The sequence below is a fragment of the Lonchura striata genome, chromosome 5, assembly GCF_046129695.1.
Source record: "Lonchura striata isolate bLonStr1 chromosome 5, bLonStr1.mat, whole genome shotgun sequence".
NCBI classification, from domain to species: domain Eukaryota; kingdom Metazoa; phylum Chordata; class Aves; order Passeriformes; family Estrildidae; genus Lonchura; species Lonchura striata.
The window spans coordinates 54,163,428-54,185,400 of record NC_134607.1 but is presented as its reverse complement, the minus strand read 5'-3'; the positions used below and the strand labels follow the sequence as shown (position 1 = coordinate 54,185,400).

Sequence of the window (21,973 nt, the reverse complement as noted above, 5' to 3'; positions counted from 1 at the left end):
TGGATTGTTGTTTTTTTTTTATGGTGCTTGAGTTGAAGTTTTATGTGTTCTGACATTTGTGACAGTGCTGATACCAATGAAGAAAGACATGTTTTCTCTTTTATTTAGCAAAGCTGAGCAAAAGCAGACTGTTGCTTTTTGTGTGACCTTGTAAACACTGACATGAAAATGCAGAAAGATAGCAGTATCTTTAGCTGAGGGTAGACCAAAGTTAACATTGTCAAAGAAGCCAAAGGAAGTAACTCAATTGTCAGAGCAGTAGCTACTTATAACAACACACTTGAAGGGGTAATTCTGTATTTCTTCAACAAATTTAAACGTTTTTTATAGACCTTCTGCACACTGGGGAAAAACAATGTATTTCATAGTTTAGGGTATGGTTCTGCTCCAGTGTAATATGAACAGCTCTGTGCTGTTTAGGTGCCTTGGTGACTCGATGTCACATAGACACATGAAGGCATTCAGGGGATGACAGCAGGCAATGAGGATTTATCTCTGCTTGGCTTGAAACAGTGTTTTATTTCTAATTCACTTGTTCTAAAAAAATGCAAAAGAATAATTGGAACTTCTGAAAATGTTATCGTCTTAACATACAAGCTACCTATTTTCCACAAAACAGGATAGATTAGTCTTTTTGATGAACTGATTAAGTGGTAGAGTAAAAGCAACTCCTGGGAAAGGTGTGCTGGTCCATAGGGGAAAACCTCTATATATAACATGTTCATCAAATTTGGCATAGGCATAGTTTGTGACATACTTTTGTCTTAACCTTGAAATTGCTGGAATTAACCTCATATTGCCCACTGAGGCTGCTACAATTTTGTTGTTGTTGTTGTTTTTCTTTTCTTTTTTTTTTTTTTTTTTTTTTTTTGGGGGGGGGGTTGGGTTTTTTTGTTTGGTTTTGTTTTTTAGTTTTTTGTTTTAGTGTTTTTGATGTTGCATCTTTGGAAGCATTCAACTCTGTTATTTTTATACTTGCTGGGAGGCATGCTTGTGCAGGAGTCCTAAGTTAGCAGGGTCAGAGAGGAGTTGCATTTGTGTGGCATGAAGAAGGCTGGAGGCTCCAGATGTAAATGACAGTTTTCAGATTGCTTTCTGTCTGTTACCAGAACTGGCCTGTTGTGGTGCAGGAGGGAAGCAATTTAAAAACACTACCAGCAACAGGTGCCTGCATATATTTTTCCCAATCAACTATGTTGTTCCTATTGGTAAATATTCTAAATATGTAGAGAATTCACATCTTGTCAACCCAGGCTACATCTTCTTTTGCATGATGCCTCATTCTAACAGCTCGTCAGGTCCTATATGGTAAAAAAAAAAAAATCTTAATTTCAAAACGGTTCAAATTAGTCTTAAAGACTGGAGGCAAATTTCACATCCATAGACTTTTTCAAATAATAAGCATTGTGTGGAGTGTGCACCAAAGAAGAGATTCTGAAATTATCCTGGGAGCAGAGACAAGGAAGTGAAAAATTAAGGTGATGAAAAATTGCTAGTAATAAAAAGCAGACCAGTTAATTACAGAAATATAGATTAATACCTAGACAAGAGTCTGTCACTTCAAGGTTTAGTTTTACTGACTGCATCAGTATTCTGCTTTATCTAGTCTGGGCTGAGGTTTCAGTTTTCCTGGGATATCTGTAGGAATGTGAATTGTTTCTCATAGCACAATGCAGTAGTGTACTAGAAATCTCTTCATCAGAAAAACAAGTTAGTGCATCTGCATGATACAGCACTGTACAGAAGTAAAGCTTTGGTCCTGGCAACAGCAGTCATGGCAGCCTGACATGGTCTGGCCCCTGAGTAAGGCTGATGAAGAGCTACCCCAGGCAGATAGAGCTGCATCTCTTCCTGTCCTACCTAAGGTTGGTCAGGCAAGACTGGCTCAGCTGGGAGAGGTGCCCTAAGGCTCTGATCCTGGAAGAGGTACACGCTTCCCCAGTGCCCTCCTGGGGCCACTGAGCTGTTCAGCAGCTGGATGTGTGCCCCCAGCACATGCATTTGCCAGTAGTAGCCATTGCTGGGGTTTTCTGTAGTCTATTTGAGGCTTTCCACTGTGATGTTAAATCTTAAATAAATAGAAATAATAATGTTTAAAGAAGCCAAGAAACTCCTGCTATTTTAGTAAACAAAATCACTTTTGTAAGGATGCAACAAAGCGTGGACCTGCAGCAGGGGAAGAAGTACGGCTGGGTAGCTGTGGGGGAGGGCTGGAGTGACAGCAGAAGACACTGCCGATTTTGCTGCAGAAAACCATTGCATCAATTCCATTGCCAGTGGCACCACCTTTGCTCTTCCATTCTGAAGATTGTAAACTATTCTAAAGGCTACCACTAGCAACGTTAGCAAGCATGAGGTTCCTGGTGAAATACAAGGGTGTAAGCCTGTAGCTCATTGTGCAAGCCACTGCATATGGAGCAGTCCCCACATGATGGGGATGGTGGTGGTGCGTAATCTCCAAAACCTGTGCCATCTTTCAAGTTAATTAACTAATATAGTTACAGAAATCTAATTAAATGTAATCAGATTTTGAAAAAACCAAAGGAGTTGATTAGAGTTCTGAATATTTCGTAGTTAATGCAGACCAGTTGTTCTTTCTGGATGAGGAAACAAAGGTAAATAGACTGAACAAAATGTTCCACTCAGAATGTGAGATGTTGGGACAGACACTAATGCATTGCTTTGACCTTGCATGTATCTTATTTCCTCTCCTTTTGTTCTGATTTTGTTGCTGTGTGTGCTAGACCTTTTTTCTTTTGCTTATGCCTCACAGGCTTTCTGTGTGTTTAGTCAATTTGTCCTCTCTTATTCTGTATAGTACTCTGTTTCATCCCATTCAAACCCTTCATTCAAAATATTTTCCTTAAAGGTACAAAGATGAGAAAAACTTCTAAATTCACCTACAAAACCCTTAAATAATAATTGGCATTAGGCACCTTATTTGTGTAAGTCATTGCTTACCTCTTCCCCAACTTTCCTTTCTATATATTTGTGTTCAAGTCCTTGGTTTAAACAAATTAATGTATTCAATAGCAATTAAAAAGTGGGGAATAGAAAAAATGTTGGGAGTGGATTCTTGTTTAAATTTTAGAAACCCTTTTTAAGCTGGCATGGCATCTTAAACAATCTAGCTCTTCCTCTGCTACAAAACTGCTTCATCCTTCCTCAGAGCCTTCTCTGTGTTCTGGCACAAGTAGTTTTTCAGCTGTGTGATGGTAATTTAGTTGGTAAATTGATCCAGAGGAAGGGCAGGTTGATGGCTTGCTTTAATATGGATTTGTTTCCCAATCCAGCCTGCTGCATAACTGTATGTGACACAAAAGTCAAAATAAGATCTAGTGGCTGGGAGAAAGGATAGTAGGCTGCCCTTTGCAGCAGGAACAGCACAAATTTGTGAAGATGGAGTTGTGCCCATGGACAGAGGAGGTGCGTTGGCTGTGCCGTGCCACTTCAGCATTATGCTTTCCTTGCACTTGGTTAGTGATTCACCACCAGCTGTGGGATAAAGAGATGGACTAAGCTTACCTGTCTGTCTCTTTGAGTTAGATCATCCAATGGAAACGTTTTGGGAAAAAAAATATTATTTGAAAGTAGCATGACCTGGTAGAAGCAAACAGGAAAACAAGGCAGGAGAAGAGTCAGTGTGGCTTTATATAACAGAAGCTTGCAGATTCATAGGACTGGATGTAACAAGCTGTACTCTTGAGATAGAAGGAAGTGGGGTGAAAAAAGGCTTGCTGAAATTTCAGGTTGCCTTCATGATGAAAGGCCCATGCCTTTGTTCTAGGAGCATCATTTAAACAAGTATTATTCAGGCTTTTCAAGGGTCTGGGGAGGAGGGAGAAGCAATGACAGAGAAGCCTTGAAAGAATCACAGGGATTTTGGAAGGAGGAAAGGGAAGGAGGAAATCCACATGACAATAGACAAATCTTTTTTAGTATTACTCAACATAAATAACTAATACCATGCAAAAGGTTAAAAAATAATGCCAATTGCCATAGGAGTTGTAGATGTTTTATAAACTGAAGTTGCAGGAGAGTTACTCCAAAGTGCAGTAAAGCTAGTGGAATTCTTATCAACACTTGCTTTTTAGAATGTTAATAATAATAAATTGCTTTTGTGGGTTTTTACTCCAACAGTTCTGCTACAGAAAGAGATGAGTGGTTAGAAGCTATCTCCAAGTCGATTGAAGAATATACAAAAAAGAGAATCACATTTAATCCAAGCAAAAGTCTTGAAGAGGTATATCCCACCATTATTGTTGATTTGTTCCCTTTTTGAATATAAAATTTTCTGACAGGTGTTTAGAGAAATGAGGTACTCCATGACAAATGATAAAGCAGGATGGTAAATAATTGAACAGATGGTGGAACAGAATATTTCATAGTGTTACCTACTTCATACATTTAAAATTATTTTCTTCAAAGAAACCCAAATCAGCTTTCACAGTTCTCTTTGCAGCCTTGCACACAGAAAGATGAAATGAAAAGGTTTTAAAATAAAGCCGCTATTGATCCAAGTAGGCTGGTAAAGCTCGAAATTCATTAAATTCATCTCTGTTGTCAGGATTGCATTATAATGGTCACTGATGAAATAGTAGATAACATTTAAGACCATGACAATGAGAAGGCTATTCAACACCATTAGCATTATCATATAATCACTGATGAATATTAGTTTTACGTTCCCTCACTGAATGTAATGATGTTGTTCTCTCAGGCAGATGCAGAGAAACTGGAAGAAGATAGTCCTCTGGGATCAAAGGCTCCCATCTGGATCCCTGACACGAGAGCCACGATGTGCATGATCTGTACGAGTGAATTCACACTGACATGGAGGAGGCACCACTGCAGGGCCTGTGGGAAGGTTGGGTGATTTTGTGATTATCTTTTCAGCTGGTCATTCAGATTCCTTGTGTGACATTCAGGTGGAGCCTTATCACCCCAACTACTCTTCTAAGCAGCCCTGTAGTATGACACAATTATGTGGGTTAGAAACAGCATGTTGGGGTGGGTGGTTTGGGAGCTGGGGTTTGGGTTTTTTGGACAGGTGTTATGACAGATCAGTATTCAAACTTCAACATGCTACATGTTAGTTATTTTGTATTCCGGAGTGCTATTCATGGTTATTTTGCAATTACACAGTACCCACAAATGTTAGCTGAAATGAAGATGTATCTTCCTCACTAATTTTTGTAAGATGAATACTGATTTTTGATTTTAAGTTACTACCAACCTTTTTTTATATTTACACTTATGAAAGATATATCTAATAAACTTTTATCTTTCCTCTTTTAATCCAGTGGGAATATAAAATTAGAATACAATGCAGTTGAGACATCTGAATTGTAAAGAAACCATCGATAGCATTAGCTATTTCAAAAAATTTGTGATCAAAATGGTTCAGTTACACAGTAGGCTTGTTCTATTTTTAATGGATCATTAACATTGGCTTATTGACTCCTAATTCACTGAGGTTTTTTTTAAACACTTAAATTTTTATCGTTTAGAGGAGGAAAGTACAGCATGTTGAGCATAAAGACACAGGAAAAAGCCGAGATCTTAAAACATTTGCACTGTAAAATAATGCCTATTTCAGGTTTTTATGTGCTTAAAAGTGCTGAAGTGAATGTCTTTGGTTATTTGGTGATTTACAGGTGCACATAATGTAAAATAATGCTTTTATTTGTTTCTGTCTTGTTTCCAGATTGTCTGTCAAGCTTGTTCATCAAACAAACATGGCTTAGACTATATGAAAAACCAGCCAGCTAGAGTATGTGATCACTGCTTCAGGGAGCTACAAAAGCAAGGTAAAGAAAACCTTCACAAACTGTCTTACTTTTGTGGCCTTTATAACGTGGTATAGGTGTGCCTCATCTTTACTGCTGGGTTCAAGTGCTTAATTCTGCTTGTGCCTGAAACGTGATAGGCACCTGAGATTCTAAGCCAAACAAGCTTCTGTGGAGCAAGTTAGGAAATGAATTTGCAATACATTGGCTCTTTCTTCCAGAAAGATGTGTCTTTACCCCATGGTAATAACATGTAGCTGATGTTGCTTTCCTGTTGAGGTAACAAGTGTTACATTGCTTTCCATTAATCACAGGGTACAAGTGTACATTAGAGTCCTTGCAGTTTATCCTGACCTCCCAGGGGTTCACGTGTACTTTTACACTCTGTAACTTGTATGTCTGTAAACTTCATTTTTGCCAGCTAAGCTGCTGAGATGGCTTAAGTACTGGAGCTCTGTAGAGACACAGGCCTTAATCTTTCTGAAGCCAAGTCTCTTCAGGTCTATAAACTGACCTCAAGCCACTCACTCAGCTCATATGGTATTGAAGAATTTGGCATATTTGTACCTCAGTTCATTGCCTACTGAACACTGGCAATACGGAATTCAAAATAAAACACCACAGCTAGAACAGTTTTCACTGGAACAGTTTCAGAGAATGTGATGCCTAGTGGAAAGCAATGGCTGGATAGCCTAATGGTAATAACACTTGCTTAAAGATGAGATCCAGGGTCAGTGTCCTCATCCTGAGAAAGTCTAGTACATCTCTTTGAAGAAGCTTCATATCATTCTGCAGAAACAAGTGTAAAATCAATGAAAGCACCTCCTAGTGAGGTGGGAATCCAGTCCCATCTCACAAGACTTGCTGTGAACTAAGTCAAAATAGTCGCTTATAAAGTACACAAATGAGCTGTAAACAGACTGAAAGAGCTTTCTGGTCCCCTTCCCTCGGCAGAGGCTCCAGTGCAACACAAGCTTTCTAGGGTATCAGGAAATCTGTGATGCTCAGTGAAATGCTAAAGCTCTGGATTCCAGCATGCTGGGGCTGACATTTATAGTGGGGATGCGGAAAGCAGCATGGATCATCCAGGATGGGAAAGCACTGTCTGAACCACCTGCGGGTGTCTGCACTGGGCACTAGAGGCTGCTGTGCTGCAGGCAATTGCAGCTGCCTGAAGCTGGGAAAAGAGCTGGGGAGCAGGTGCACTACAGCTGGCAATCACATTGCTCTCCTGCTCTTCTCATTGTCTCAGAGCCTCACCGAGTTCAGGGCCAACTCTAGAAGTAGACTTTATAAAACTACTCATTCCAACTGCAGCTGTAAAAAAAAGTGGTGGGTGTTGCTAGAAAAAGGAGTTTTGAAGAGGTGAAGTGTTGCAAGAGAGATGAGTAACTACCTGTGGCAGTGAAGAAAGACAGCATATGCTGGGAGATGGGAATGTCCAGAAGTGTTTGTGTGCTGGAAGAGGAAAATTCCTATTGAATAAGGTTGAGAAGTTAACAGATGTAGAGAATTGAAAAATAGAGATAAAGTCCAGAAACTGTAGAGGACAGCTGTAAAAATTTGCTGTGATTTTTAAGATGTAATTTTCACCCTCTTTATGAGCAAAGGCAATTCAACACCCAGGAAACAGACTTTGAAAACAAACAAGACCAATTTGTTTAGCTTTAAACTTGTAGTTTTTTAAGTATGATTGTGATTTTGAGGATTCTAACACATAGTGTTGATGATAACACTGAAAAGTTAATTCAGTGCTGAATTTAAACTGATTAGATATTACTATTGTAACCCTGTAATCTGAATAAAAATACCAGCTGTTTTTAACAAAAAATGTCCAGGAATTAATTGCCTGTGTTTAGTCATCTATGACATGAAGTCAATATGTTCATCCTGTGTATTTTAGATAACCAGTGCACTCCTAAGAGTGGATCCCCAGTCAACCATAAATCTCCATCAAGTGCCTTGTCTACAGTATTACAAAGTATTCCCTCTGGAAGAAAGCAGAAAAAAATTCCTGCTGCCCTCAAAGAAGTAAGTGTTTTATTGGTCAAAAGTGGTACCTTCTTGGTATTATATTAGCAATATATCAAGAGTGGAGAAAAAAATCCTTATTTTAATCATCTTAACTAGAATCAAAAGTCAAAATGTGTCTCTGAGGTTTGGGCCTTAGTTTTAAGTAGGCAGGAACATGAACTATGAAGCACTGTGTAAACTGCATAAACACCTGTGAGATTGTGATTCAGAGCTAGACTTAAAATTGTAATTTCTTTCTTGCTTTCCTGTGTTTCCCTGAATTTTGATTTATCACTGTACCAACAGTCAGTGGCAAGACTCCTACAGCAACTCAGTTCTTGGTTTATGATTAGAAAAAGTGGAGTAACCATACTTAGGTCTTGGGAATGGGAGGAAATGATTTTTCAGCAGGTTTGTTGATGACACCAAGATGTGTGTTGCAGTCCACACACTGGAGGGAAGAGATTCCATCCAGAGGGACCTGGATAAGCATGAGAGATGGGTCTATGTGAACCTCACAAAATTCCACAAGCCCAAGCGGAAAAGTCCTGCATGTTTGTCAAGGAAATCCCAAGTATAAATACAGGTTGAGTGGAGAATGGATTGATGCCAGCCCTGGGGAGAAAGATCTGGGGCTGTTTGTGGGTGAAAAGATTGACATAAGTCGGCAATTTGCACTTGCAGCCCAGAAAACCAACTGTGTCCTGGGCTGCATCCAAAGCAGCATGGCCAGCAGGGTGAGGAAGGGGATCTGCCCCTCTGCTGTGCTCTGGTGAGACCCCACTTGCAGTATAACTCTGGGGTCCCCAACCATGGACATGGACCTGCTGGAATGAGTCCAGAGGAGGACTACTAAGTTGAGGGAGGGCTGGAGCACCTCTCCTAATAGAACAGGCTGAGAGACTTGGGATTGTTCAGTCTGGAGAAGAGAAGGCTCCAGGGAGATTGTGGAGCAGCCTTCCAGTACTAGAAGAGGGTCCTACAAGAAAGCTGGAGAGGGACTTTTTACAAGGGCATGTAGTGATAGGACAAGGGGGACCCTTCACCTTCATAAGGTGAAGAAGGGTTTAGGTTAGGTTTAGATTAGATACCGGGAAGAATTCCTTACTATAAGGGTGGTGAGGAACTGGAACAGGTTATCCAAAAAGTGGTTGTGGACTCTCCATCCCTGAAAGTGTTCAAGACCAGACTAGATGGGGCTTCAAGCCTACTCTGATTCAGTGATTCTTCTTAAATAGGAATCTGTGTTCTCCAGCTATATGTTTTCCTCAGCATTTCAGCTCTCTCTTGTCCTGTTGTATCCAGCTTAAGTTCCAACCTTCATTTACTGGAAACCTCTCTTCCAGATCAGATAGACAGTAGCAAGCAAATTAATTTTTCTTTCATCCACTATAGCAACATTAACCTGAGATTGGGTAAGAATTTCAGTCTCTGACAGGCAGGGCTCTGGAAAGCTCTTAAAAAAAACCCAAAAAACTGTACTGTGAAGTCTTTTTAGGGTTTGTTGATTTTTTTTTTTCCCCCCTCTTCAGGTTTCAGCAAATACAGAAGACTCTACAATGAGTGGCTACCTACACAGATCTAAGGGCAGTAAGAAACCATGGAAACACCTGTGGTTTGTTATAAAAAATAAGGTGCTATACACATATGCTGCTAGTGAGGTAAGAGACTACGTATTAGAAACTAAATATCAATGATAATACTGTCTTTGTAACAAAGTTATTTATTCTTATGATGTAAAAATAAAATTAGATCACCTTACACTATTTCATCTGATTGTGATGCAGTATTTTGAAAAGGCCCAGTGAGCTTGATACCATAACACCATAATATATTGATGTAGCTATGCTGTTTCTGATTTCAGATCTAGTTTTAAGTACCTCTCCAATGCACATCATTGCTCAGTTGTAGGTATTTTCTGAATCAGTTGAGTACGTGTGGGATCTGTTTGCATGCATCACAGTACTAATGTACTAGTGGCAAAGGCAACATTATAAAAGCATCTTGAACTATCTTGTTCCATAAGGTATTTTGAATGCTTACAAAAGGAGTAAACTAATATCTCTTGTCCTGAAACTGTTGTCTTCAGCCTGGAGTTGTTATTTGATATAAAAGAAATACATATTATGTAATGGCATTTGCTTTTTTTATTTAGAATGTATAGTCCTATTGCAGTGTGGAATAATCTCTAACATATATGTATATATGGTACATATATATGATATTCCAACATGTCCTGAGGATGTATTTTATTGCATCTTAGAATATTCTTAGAATGTTTTGTAACATATATGGATGTATTGATCTTGGGCTTCAGGTTTTTTACTGTTTGTTATAGTTTTCTAGTAGCTTTCAAGAGCAAAATATCCAAAGCATCTGTTTTAAGGTATTGCTATCCCTCACTTTCTTTCAAAATATAAGGCCCGACCTACCCTGGCCATGTAAAGAATTATACTTCTTCACACCACCCCCACTCTAGTTATTTCCTGGTTTGTGCTAAGATTTGTTCCTGGGTTGTTTCTGCCAACCATTATTTTAGAACTTTGGAATTGTGTCTAAAACCTGTGATGTTGTTTCCACTACAGCATTGGCAACACTAAAAATAAAATCCAACCTAAGTAGTTAAAAAACAGCTTAAATGAGTATGAAGAAAACAAATACTTTTACATAAATTAGAAAATCATTTAAGAGCATTGCATCTCTTCTGGCCTTTGCAAAGGAAACTTTGGCAGAGGTAAAAAAAGAGTAAAATCTGTGACAGTCACCTTAAATTTTCTTTTGCTTTTGTTCCTCTGAGATATCAACTTTACAGAGCAGCTTCAGTTTGCAGTTCACAATCACAAAATTAACTCTCCCTATTTTCTTAAACTGATGTATATCTGTCCTTAGTTTTCATCTTGGTGAGCCATTGCAGGAGACATTATTTAGAGAGTCTAAAGGGAAGGTGCAGTGTTGCCTTGGCCACTTGGGCTACTTATATTTGTTCCAATTGATAGAAAGATCAATGGTAAAGAAATCACCTGTTAGTGGTATGAAGACCTGAGATAGTAAAACAGATTACTCAGCTTTACATGACTCTTTTCCAATATCAAGAGATGCTGCTGTCACAGGACACATTTGTTTCACTGAAGAGGCAATTACCAAAGTCTTCACCTGATGTGTCAGTGTTTATGTACATTTTGGGGAGTTAGGTAATTTTTTTTTTTCTTCTGTTCATAAGCATTGCAGAACCTTGCCTGCAATGCCTTCCACTGTTTTGGAACTTGCACAGGATAAAAAATACTTTTTTTTTCTTTCTAATAATTCTGTGTATTGTATTCATTAATAAAAAGACAAGAGTAATAAAAAAAAGGTAACTGAGGTAAATGAGGAAGGGTCTTTTCTAGTCAACTATTAGTGAACACTCAGGAGCTTGTTTTCCCCTATCCTGTTTATTTCCAGAAAAAGAAAGTGAGATAAGTTTAGCCATTTAAAGATTTGGATCTTGACTTTGGTGCTTGAGAACACAGGTTGCAGTTAATAGCATCCCACTTGACTTCTGAGCTTGCTGGAGAAGGCACTGGGCCTGATGGGCCTCTGGTCTGCTGCCAGGTGGTGGCTGATCTGTGATACAAGAAGTCCTTGCCAGGCACAATGATGGGACCAGGCAGTGAAAGCCAAGGGAGATGTTATCAGGGAAATAAAAACACGACCAGCAATGTTGAAGTCTGTGAGGTTTTATTTCCTGTCTCCTGACTCATGCCTGCAGAATATAAAAAAGCAGTATTCTGTGTGTGTATGTTTATAACAATTTGTTCTATTGTCTGCTGCAGTGGTATGGTGTATGAAGTTTAAATGCATGCCTTAGTATGCCTTACAAACTAATTTTGTATTTTTTTCTTTTTTTCCCTGTTACATAGGATGTGGCAGCATTAGAGAGCCAGCCTTTACTCGGATTCACAGTTAGTGAAGTAAAAGGTGAAAACTCAGAGTCTAGAGTGTTCCATTTACTGCACAAAAACACTTTATTTTACATATTCAAGGCAGATGATCCCCATTCAGCTCAAAAGTAAGAAACTATTTGAATTAATTTCTGTTACATATTTCTAGAAAATTTAGAAGTGGTGAATGTTAATATTCACACATAAAGCATATGTATAAAAGATCCGTATTATGTAATAAGTAAATGGAAGTTTTAAATTGCTTAAACACAAGGTTCTGGTTTTATTAGGGCTTCTGAAATGAAGGAAGCAGATTCTCTTCTATAAAAGACTGAGTGTAGAATGAGAAAGTCAAAGATAAAAAAAGAAATCTTTCTTTTTCCTCGCCGATTCCTCTCAGCCTAGTCTACTCAAGTGAAAATTGAATGTTACCTTTGGATAAATCCAGAAAATGTTTTTAAGAATTAACGGATATGCTCCTTTTTTTCAATTTTACCCATTCATATTAGTTAATCAATAGCATGGCAGTGAAAAATAAAGCAAACACTAAAACTTGAGGGCCAAGGTTTGAAGTGTGTGAGCTGATGCCCATGAGCACCTAGGCATGCACTCAGACCAAAAGCTTGCATTCAAAGAGCATTCACACAAGCTGATTAATTTCATGTCTAATTAATGTCTGAACTTGGAGTCATATTTATCAAGCTATGTGTTGTTTTGGTTTCATGTGAAATAATCTGAAAGCTTGGTCATTGATCAATAGGAAACATTAATCACATGATTCATAAAGTAAACTAGAAATGAGCACAGAAGAAATACATGTAAGCTATCTTCCTTACTTGCCTATCTTGTCTGAGTGGTTTCATTGCAGTTTCCCCAAATGAATTTTACATTATTAAATAGATTTGATGCATTTACATGTCCATTATTAGTACTTAAACATTCAAATGGATGCAGGTTTAGTTTTCTGCAAATAGGAACATTCTAAAAACAAATACAACAGGCAATTTTGAATAGCTGAGAACGTGCTTAATGACACTTCTCTACAGAAGAAAATCTGGAAGTCTTTATTTGATTTTTGTGAGTATTTTGTGCAGATGTGCATAAAGATTTCTTTGTTAATTAAGATACTATCCTGTTGTTTCCCCTGTGTCCTCATTTGTACTATATAAAACAAACTAAAAAAAACCCCAGGCATTCAATAGGTTTATTTTCCTACTCAGACAATGGCTTTTCTCATCAGAAGAAAACTTGAAATTTGGACATAGTGTATTTTACTGAGGTTAGGAATAACATTAAGTACTTTGAATTTCAAGCTTTCTCCAAGTATTTAATATCCTTTGGAGATTTTATGCTGAACCTTTGGAATAAATGCTGCTTTTACAGTCCTAAAAGGAAAAACAAAAATATGCTATTGGCCTGTTTGCATCAGTGGACACTATTTTTTCCTGATAGGAACAAAGAAATATCTGATGTAGTTGTCTAAGTGCAGTAATAAATTTTAACAGATGGTTAATTTTCAATGTGGTTTTAAATTCCAAAGCTGTGTTCAATGCTTAAGCTGTTTGTGATTTTTTTTTTTTTTGCATTTGTATTCTACTTTAGTTGTTTTTAATTTATACACGGCAGTAGAAAATACTAAAAATATTACAAAAAAGTAAGTTTTGAGCTGTGTGTGCAGACATGAGTGAGTACTAATACGTGATTAATATGTTCATGCCTAAAGCTTAAATTCAAAGAATATGCACACAGTTACAAAATTAAATGCTCAGGGCAAGGAAGAGCCAGCATCTGTGACTAATGTTTAGGTACCTGGTGAATACCAAGACAGTTTGAATTTCCATGATAAAGATAATTACAGTCTTTGTTTCATTCAGTTCTTCCAAGATTTCCACTCAGGAAAAAAATGTTCATTATGTGGACCTCTTGGCTTTACATATACACAGTTCAGCTCTCACTCAGAAAACAGAATTATTTGTTCTGTACCATTGGAGTGCTTCAGGAAGATTAATTTTTGCATCCTTGAGAAGCTGAGGATGTTTCTTTACCTTCCTAACCAAGCAGGAAAAGAAACCACAACTATAGGGAATAAAAGTATCTGAATATTAACTTTGGATTTCCAGTTTGAGAAAACTTGGATCAGCTGTTTGGGACTTCCCCCTGTGCCCTCTTTGCCCTTCCCTGCCTTTCCATATGCCATGAGACCTCCTCCCTCAGCCCCACTAGTCCTTGGCTTTTACCTGCTACAGAAGCAGAGAGCATGGGTTATGCAGATGGCTGCCTCAGGTACAGCAGTGTCCTGATTCCTCCCAAATGATGTTTGCAGTGAAAAAGAAATGGGAGTGTTGGGGGGCTTTAAAGGTATGCAGAACCTTGGCATAGCCTACTTTTTGAGCATTTGATTTCCCAGCTTCACCGGTTCTTCACGCATGTAACTTCAGTATGGGAGAGGTACAGAAAAAAGCTTCTGTTGGATGGCCTTGTACCAGGCAGCTTTGTATGTTTGAACTCATTGGATAGATTTTGGTATTTGCACTCACAGACCAACTGGTGGTGGAAGTATGATGTTACTTCTTGTGTGAATCTGTAGCTAGTGACAGCACTGAGATTTATTCTTTTACCGACTACTTCCTAACCATGTTTAATTTTCTAACAGGTGGATAGAAGCTTTTCAAGAAGGCACTGTATTATAGCAGTGTCAGCATTGTGTCTGCAAGTTTAAAGGAAACTATCTAAGGATGGTCAGAAAACAGACTACAGCAACTGTTCAAAGAAAGAGAATCCTGCCATCACAACCTATACAAAATTGTATATTTGTCAGGATTAGGAGTTGTTGCATTTTTAGTGTAAAATAATATTTTTCTAAAGAATTGTATGTATTTCTGTGTTGATAAAAAATGTGTTATTTATTAAATTCCAGTGTTTACTTAAATGGGAAGAATTATTTGTGCATTGAAGTCCAAAGTGTCCTCAGAATGGCAGATTGTTAGTCAACAGATTCATAAACTTTATACTTTATTTAAAAAAAAAAAACCACAAAACAGATTTGTTGCAGTTGCACATTTCCTCATAATTTGTGTATAGATTCTTGAGTTCCCGATTTTCACTTTGCAATTTAGCAAGAACAGACTGGTATAGGAATTTCACAGATTTGGGATCTTTGTTGACTATGTAAGCTCCTTTATGAGAAGTTGTCTGATATTGATGCTCCTTTCCTTGAGTGGCAGTTGAAATCTTGCATACCAGTACATTAAAACAGTACAACAAATTCTGTGTCAGAAAAACAAAATATGGTTCAATTATTAAGAAATAGAAAAGGGAAAAATATTTTTAAAACAGTTTACAATTACAAGGATAAGCCACCAGAGCTGTTACAATACTACAGATGCCAAAGAGACTAAATGAGTTCTCTTCCAGCAATTACAGGATGAATTATCTTTATATGTTTCCAGTAATAATTCAAAGCAGAGTAAAAATACATTTTTGATAATCAAAGATGAGATCTTAGTTGTTTCAGAACTTAATTTCAAATGAGTTCTGTATCCAATATGAAGCACTGTGTTGTATAAACTATTGTTCAAAGATCAGTAAACAAATACGTGCACCCTACTCTCTGAAAATTTTAAAACTATTGTATATTTAAGTATTATGTTCAAACTGGAATTGCCATACCAAGACAACAGAGCTTTTTTAGTGCAGAAGTCATTGAAAATACATACCATTCTTTGAAATACCTTTTGTTTACAGTATGATTTGTTCTGTTTGACACTTCAAAACAGAATTCAGCTTTAGGTGTTAGGCTTTTGGGGTTTTTTTTTAAAGATAATCATTGGTATACCTCATTAAGAAATACTGATGATTCTGGTGCATTTATTCTATTTAACTTTTTAAAAATGTTAACACTGTTAATAGCTTAACAATGTTAATAGCTTAAATGGAACAAGAGCTATGAAACCCACGTGAAAGGAAGCCATTTTTATTTCATATGCAATGGACTCTGTTAATTTTACTGTATGAAACACTCATTATAGTCCCTGAATCAAACTAGTGGTAACAAAATTAAGAGCAATCAACTTTTAATTAATAGTTTGAATTCCACATTAATATCTATTCTGTAGCCTCACAGCAGAAAGAGAATAGATGGTAGAATAGTTAATATTTATCACAAAAAGGCCAAGAATGAAAACACAAACCCAAATTCACTTATTCCCTCAATATACCTCAAGGTCAGGTCCAAGAGCTTCTCTAAAGTTAGTAGTGGGCTTGGAAGTTGAATTCTTACTATTAACTATACAAGAAATTTCATTGACTTCCAGCATTTCAGTAGAGTATCTTATGAATCAGGGACTTAAGGCTGTAGATTTGACTTCCCTCAGGACTGCTAGAGGTTTGACCAGATAGTGTTGGAAATGCAGTAGAAGTCTGATCAAAGCCTTTATTCTCTTTTATTGTAATACAATTGTGCTAAATGAATACTTTTGTTATATACAAAGGGTTTTTACTTAATTTTCAAAAACAACTGCTGGCTGAAGCTAAGTGAATTATTACCATGTCTCTTCAGGGTGATTTCTGACATGATTTTTAGTGTATCCAAAACAAAACTGGTATCAAAATAACATAGGGGTGATGTGTATCTTCCAGTTTATAGTATCAAAGGGAAGAGCTTCTTCATATTTTCATAGGAACTGCACACCAACAAAGATGGCAAGTCATGAAGCAGCAAATGAATCAGAAATTTGGCTAGGAGCAAGCTAACAATTTCAGTTTATGCTTTGATACTTTCTCTGCTGCAAAACAGAGCAATAAAAGTCAAAACACTCTGACTAAGGTGCCCAAGTTCTACTTCGTGTGGTGTCAAACTACCTCTAGAAGATTTGGTGCAGAGGGAGAAAATAGTTTAAAGTGTTCTGTGGAAATCAGAGGACTTTTTCCAGAAGTGGTTGATCAATCAAAAAAATTGTGACATAAATAGATTGGAACAGAGCCTTATAAACAGTAGCATGCATATTGCAGTCACATTCTATGTGAAATAAATTGTCTTTGTAAATGTGTTTGAATATTTCTTCTTCTCACTCTTGCATTAATGCTTTGTGTCATATGAAGAACCCACAACAGAAGCATTTTCATAACATTTTCAGATGGTTGCTTTTCAAACTTGCCCTATTTCTACAGTTCACCTCCCAATTTGATTCATTACCATCAAAAGTAAAATATTCACATCTTGATTTGGCTAAAACACTAAAACAAGATCAGAAGTTTTTAGACACCTGCTACCTCTTCTTATAAAACTCTGTAGTTTGTAATCAATTTAAGATTGGTTAGTAGAGTATGAGACAAACATTAGCATTGAATATTAGTTCCAACATTTTTATTCATAGATAAATTAAAGCTTCTAGGATCTTGAATTCTCTTTAGCTTAAAACTGCGTGCCCAAAGGACTTGAAACAATCTGAGCAACTGTGGAACACATTTTACTAAATATTTTGGGCATGGAAACTGAATTACTCAGCTATGTTTATTACATCATAATGAAAAGAGATGTCTGGAAAGACGCATTCAGTGCATTTGTTTGCTGTAACTGCTGTCCCCTATTTGCCATCCAAATAGTCTTTTATTTGGAGCAATCCTAAATCATACTGTCTAAATGGAAGAATAGAATTTTTATTTTGTAACTGAAAACAGTTTAAAGTTGTAAATATTCTTGTGGATATTCATCATTTTTGTATAAATAAATTCACATTATTTGAGTCTGAGTCCTTTAATATTTTCAGGTTTTATGTATTCTGTAATTTGTGTGCTAAACGATTTTCAAACAGCAGAATTTGTTGCCATTTACCTGCACATCAGTCTTACTTTAAAAATCACTCCAAAGAATTAAGGGGGTTAAGTCTATGTGAAGGTCAATTTAAGGGTAATAATTAATTTATTAATAAATCCTTTTGCAAAATGTAGTTCTGCCGTATCAGTCAAGTATGCCTGAATCACAGCTTCTGTTTGCCTTGGCTCTGCACATGCATCAGAACAACCCCAGCAGACTTGGGGCAGGCATAGTGTCTGGAAAAGGACCTCGGGGTGCTGGTCAACAGCAGCTGAAATTGAGCTGTGCCAAGAAGGCCAATGGCATCCTGGCCTGCATCAGTAATAGTGTGGGCAGCAGGAGCAGGGCAGTGATTGTCCCCATGTACTCAGCACTGGTGCGGCCATGCCTCAAATGTCATGTTCAGATCTGGGCCCCTCGCTGCAAGAAAGACTCCGAGGTGCTGGAGGATGTCCAGAGAAGGGCAGTGGGGCTGGGGAAGGGTCTGGAGCACAAGCAATGCTCTCTGATGAGGAGCGGCTGAGGGAACTGGGGGCGTTTAGTCTGGAGAAAAGGAGGCTCGGGGAGACCTTACTGATCTCTTCAAGCACCTGAAAGGAGGTTGCAGCCACGTGCTCAGCTTCTTCTCTCAAATAACAAGGAACAGGACAATAGGAAATGGCTCCAAGTTGCAAAAGGGGAGATTTAGATTAGATACTAGGAGAAACTCTTCATCTGAAGGGTTGCCAAAAACTGGCTCAGACTGCCTTGGAAACTGGAGGACTCGCCATCCCTGGGGGTATTGAAAAGATGTGCAGATGTGGCGCTTTGAGACATGGTTTAAGTGGTGGACTTAGCAGTTGCTGGGCTAAAAGTTGGACTCAATTATTATTTTAGAGGTATTTTCCAACCTGAATGATTCTTTAATTCTGTAAGTATTTTAGCAGGGCATGTAAGGGAGAGATTTTTCTGTCAGGTTAGTTATGCTGCCTCCTTATATATGTTTGAAAGCAGCTTTTTGAAAACTTGCAGTAATAGCAAAAAAAGTTTTGCTTCTCTGTGTGTTTTTGATAGGGATGTATGTCTTACAATCCTGGCTGACACAGCTACAGAGGCATGCCTTCGCATACAGATTAAGTATGAATTGGGTCACTTGCTAAAAAAAAGAAAGTACATTTTACAGGTTACAGTGACATTTCTGTTGTACTGAGAATATCAGAATACTTGGCTCAAATAAGATTTGGTGCAAATTACTTGGCATTTGATAAACTGCGCTAAGCTCCATCACTTAGAAAGTGGATGTGCAGCTCAAGCTAGTTTGGGAAGTGACAAGTACTATAAATTGAGAGTGCTGCAACATTTGACACTTAAAGGAATTGCTTAGCAAGTTAATTTTTCTGCCTTAAAAATTCTTCACTGAGTTCATTTGCATTTGGTGTTTGAGAATGTCTTTGATCAAAAAGCAAAATACGATGCTTGCAAGTACTGACTGAGCTAGTGATCTTGAGCTAGGATTGATAGATTCAAGTGCAGCCGTGGGACTGGGAGTGGGAGGAAAAGAGTAAAGGAATTGACAAGAGTGTGCATAATTTATTAATGTTAACACATAAATTTACTTGTATTCTTTGGATTTTTTTTCCTATTACTGCTGCTCAGATGTTGATACTTACGTCATTTGATTCAGTAGAAATTGTACTAAATGGTCTAAATGATTTTCAGATCATAAAATTGTACATAGAGCCCCAGTGACCTAAATAATGAAGTTGCTGCTGATCTCCAACCACAGCTAGACCGTCTTCATTGAACAGATGAAAAAGGAAGAAGGGAAAGGCTGTACTTTAAGTATAAAACTCTTACTTAAAATCAAGGTAATTTAAAATAATTAGCATAAACTAAGTAAGTAGCTAACACAACTTTGGTCCAAACAGATGTTGAGACAGAGCCAGAGCAGCAGCAAGTTGTTCCTGGCAAGTTTTGGCACTGCCCCAGCAGGAGCATGCACTCATTGGCAGCCAGGCCATTGCCTTCCCAAGAGCTGTTCAGGGCACTCTTGACATTTAAGGCTGGAACTTGCCATGCAGGCAAAGCACAGCTCTTTCACTCAGCTGGTGTTACTGCTACAGTGACTGTGCAAGGCACTGCGTGTGCTTCCATCATGCTGCACGTTTCAAACCCGATCTGCCAAATCTGCCAACCTTTCTAGGGCTCTGCCTCAGCCGGGAAAGCCCACCAAGCTTCCCAAAGCCCAAATTCTGTGCATCTGTGACATTCAACACTGCTTGGTCCCATTACTCTGCAGGGAACTGCAGTGGGGGTTTGGAGACTTGTGCTCTCTACTCAATGGGCAAGAACTGTGTTGAGTTTTGGATCCCTCACTCTAAAAAGGAGCATCCAGAGGTGGCCGGCAAGGCTCGTGAAGGTTCTTGGAAACATGTTTAGTGAGGAAGGCTTGAGGGAGCTGGGTTTGTTTATCTCGAGAAAAGGAGGCTTAGGGGGGCCCCATGGCTCTCTCACAACTACCTGTAAGAAGGGTATAGTAAGGTGAGGGACTGGTCTCTTCTACCATGTCTGCAGTGACAAAACTAAAGGGGCTATAAGCAGTCCCAGCAGAGATTTCCAAATTAGAAAAAAATCTTTTTTCCGTTAGGATGATCGCGGACTGGAATAGGCTGCCCAGGGACGTCGGAGTCACCGTGCCCGGAGGCGTTTTAAGACGCCTGGATCTGGAGGCGGGTGGCGTGGTTCGGGGTTACAGCGGCAGCAGGGCTGGCGGGACCGGGCGATCCCAGGGCTCCGTCCACGGGCGGTGACCCCGCGCTCCCGGCCCGCTCCCGTTAGCGCCCGCTGCCCAGGGCTCCGTCCACGGGCGGTGACCCCGCGCTCCCGGCCCGCTCCCGTTAGCGCCCGCTGCCCAGGGCTCCGTCCACGGGCGGTGACCCCGCGCTCCCGGGGCCCGGCCCGCTCCCGTTAGCGCCCGCTGCCCAGGGCTCCGTCCCGGCCCGCTCCCGTTAGCGCCCGCTGCCCAGGGCTCCGTCCACGGGCGGTGACCCCGCGCTCCCGGGGCCCGGCCGCTCCCGTTAGCGCCCGCTGCCCACGGCCCCGCCCCCGCCGCCGCGCGCCCGGGCGCAGGCGCAGAGCCCGCGGCGGGGCGGGGTCGAGCGGCGGCGGAGGCGGGGTCGCGAACTCTGACCCCCGGGAGCCGGAGCCGCACGGCAGCCAGAGACCCGCCGGACCGGCCACCGGGCCCGCCAGGTGAGAGGGAGACCCCCGGCAGCCGACGGGCTCCCCCGGCGGCGGGAGCACGGGGAGCGGGGGCGGCCGCGCGGGAGCGGTGCGGGCCGCGCGGCTCCCGGCCGCCACCGCTGCGGAACGTGCGGCGGAGCGCGCCCGCCCCGCCCCGGGGCCCGGCCCGGCCCCGGGCGGCCCCGCGCCCCCCGACCTTTCACCTACAGGAACCGCTTGCGCGTCCCGCCGCCCCGCATCCGGGCGGCGCCGCCCGCCGCTCCCCGCGGGAGCCGGGCAGGGGAGCCGCGCGGGCAGGCGGCGGCGGCGGGCGATGCCGCCCCGGGCCGGGCCGGCCCCGCGCAGCCATTTTGTGCGGGGCGCCGGGCGGGGGCGGCGCCGCGCACCGCCGGGCAGGGCAGCCGCGGCGGCGGGGAGAGCTGCGGGCGGAGGGCCGGCGCTGCGCTATCGCCGGCCTCGGCGCATCTCCCTCCCCCGAGCCCTGCTCCTCAGCATTCCCGGGGGTGACCCTGGGCTTCCCCGAACCCCCCCGCCGCTCTTTGCCTGCCCACGGCGTCGCCCCGCCGTTCCCTCCTCTTGTGTACATCCCTGGCGGCTCTCCGGTTTTATTTGGGTTTAGACAGTATGTTCTGAGCAGCACGCGGTATTATTATTGGGTCAGATGACCCTGTCTCTGTTCCTTATTATCGTTGGGTAGAGAATTTCTTGTAAGCTGCGGGCTTTGTGGAGTCTCTATTTTTTCTTTGTTGCCGTTTGTTGCTTTAAGTGTAAAAAGCACGGCCTCATTCCCCAGAATGCGAATTCCAGTTACATTTCCAGATTGTGGAGGGAATAGAGATGCCATGTGTTGAGCAGATGAACTTGCACAACAGAAGAGGGGGGGGGAAAGTCTTGATACAAGTTTCACTGAAAAATGAGTGTGCGGACATGAATTTTGAAAAATCAAGTTAGGCATTCATTCTTATGTGAAATCTCTGATTTGAAGCAGAGTGGACTTGGGAAAGTGGTATAGCCAAAAGAGCCGCATCCACACTTGTCATGGAAAAATAAGATGGGGAAAAAAACTGAAGTTGTTTTCTATAGGACATCTTCCTGGTTTTGGAATCAGCGTTATATAAGTAGAAGTATCTGATTGGTGGGAAAACATCACAATTTCTGTGCCAGTTCAGACAGTTTTCGTCAGTATCTGATCGGTGGGAAATCACAATTTCTGT

The 21,973-nt window shown here is 40.5% G+C and overlaps 2 protein-coding genes across 6 annotated transcripts in view; both read left to right on the top strand.

Moving 5' to 3' along the window:
- The window catches only part of FGD6 (FYVE, RhoGEF and PH domain containing 6), a 70,965-nt gene extending 53,499 nt beyond the window's left edge, over window positions 1–17,466 (top strand). The window contains exons 15-21 of the mRNA XM_021527974.3: window positions 4,141–4,243; window positions 4,721–4,867; window positions 5,708–5,810; window positions 7,693–7,820; window positions 9,335–9,463; window positions 11,702–11,850; window positions 14,376–17,466. Of these exons, the coding sequence (XP_021383649.2) occupies window positions 4,141–4,243; window positions 4,721–4,867; window positions 5,708–5,810; window positions 7,693–7,820; window positions 9,335–9,463; window positions 11,702–11,850; window positions 14,376–14,412 (796 nt within the window). The 3' untranslated portion in view covers window positions 14,413–17,466. The remainder of the gene's footprint in view (window positions 1–4,140; window positions 4,244–4,720; window positions 4,868–5,707; window positions 5,811–7,692; window positions 7,821–9,334; window positions 9,464–11,701; window positions 11,851–14,375) is intronic.
- Window positions 17,467–20,655: 3,189 nt separating this feature from the next.
- NR2C1 (nuclear receptor subfamily 2 group C member 1) overlaps window positions 20,656–21,973 on the top strand; it is a 47,260-nt gene continuing 45,942 nt past the window's right edge. For 2 of the 5 annotated variants that reach the window (XM_077783565.1, XM_077783563.1), the window contains exon 1: window positions 20,658–20,768. The gene's annotated coding sequence lies outside the window, so the exon portion shown is untranslated. Of the gene's footprint in view, window positions 20,769–21,209; window positions 21,403–21,973 lie in introns of those variants that run through there. The other 3 variants (XM_077783564.1, XM_021527977.2, XM_021527976.2) reach the window with 3 other exon arrangements.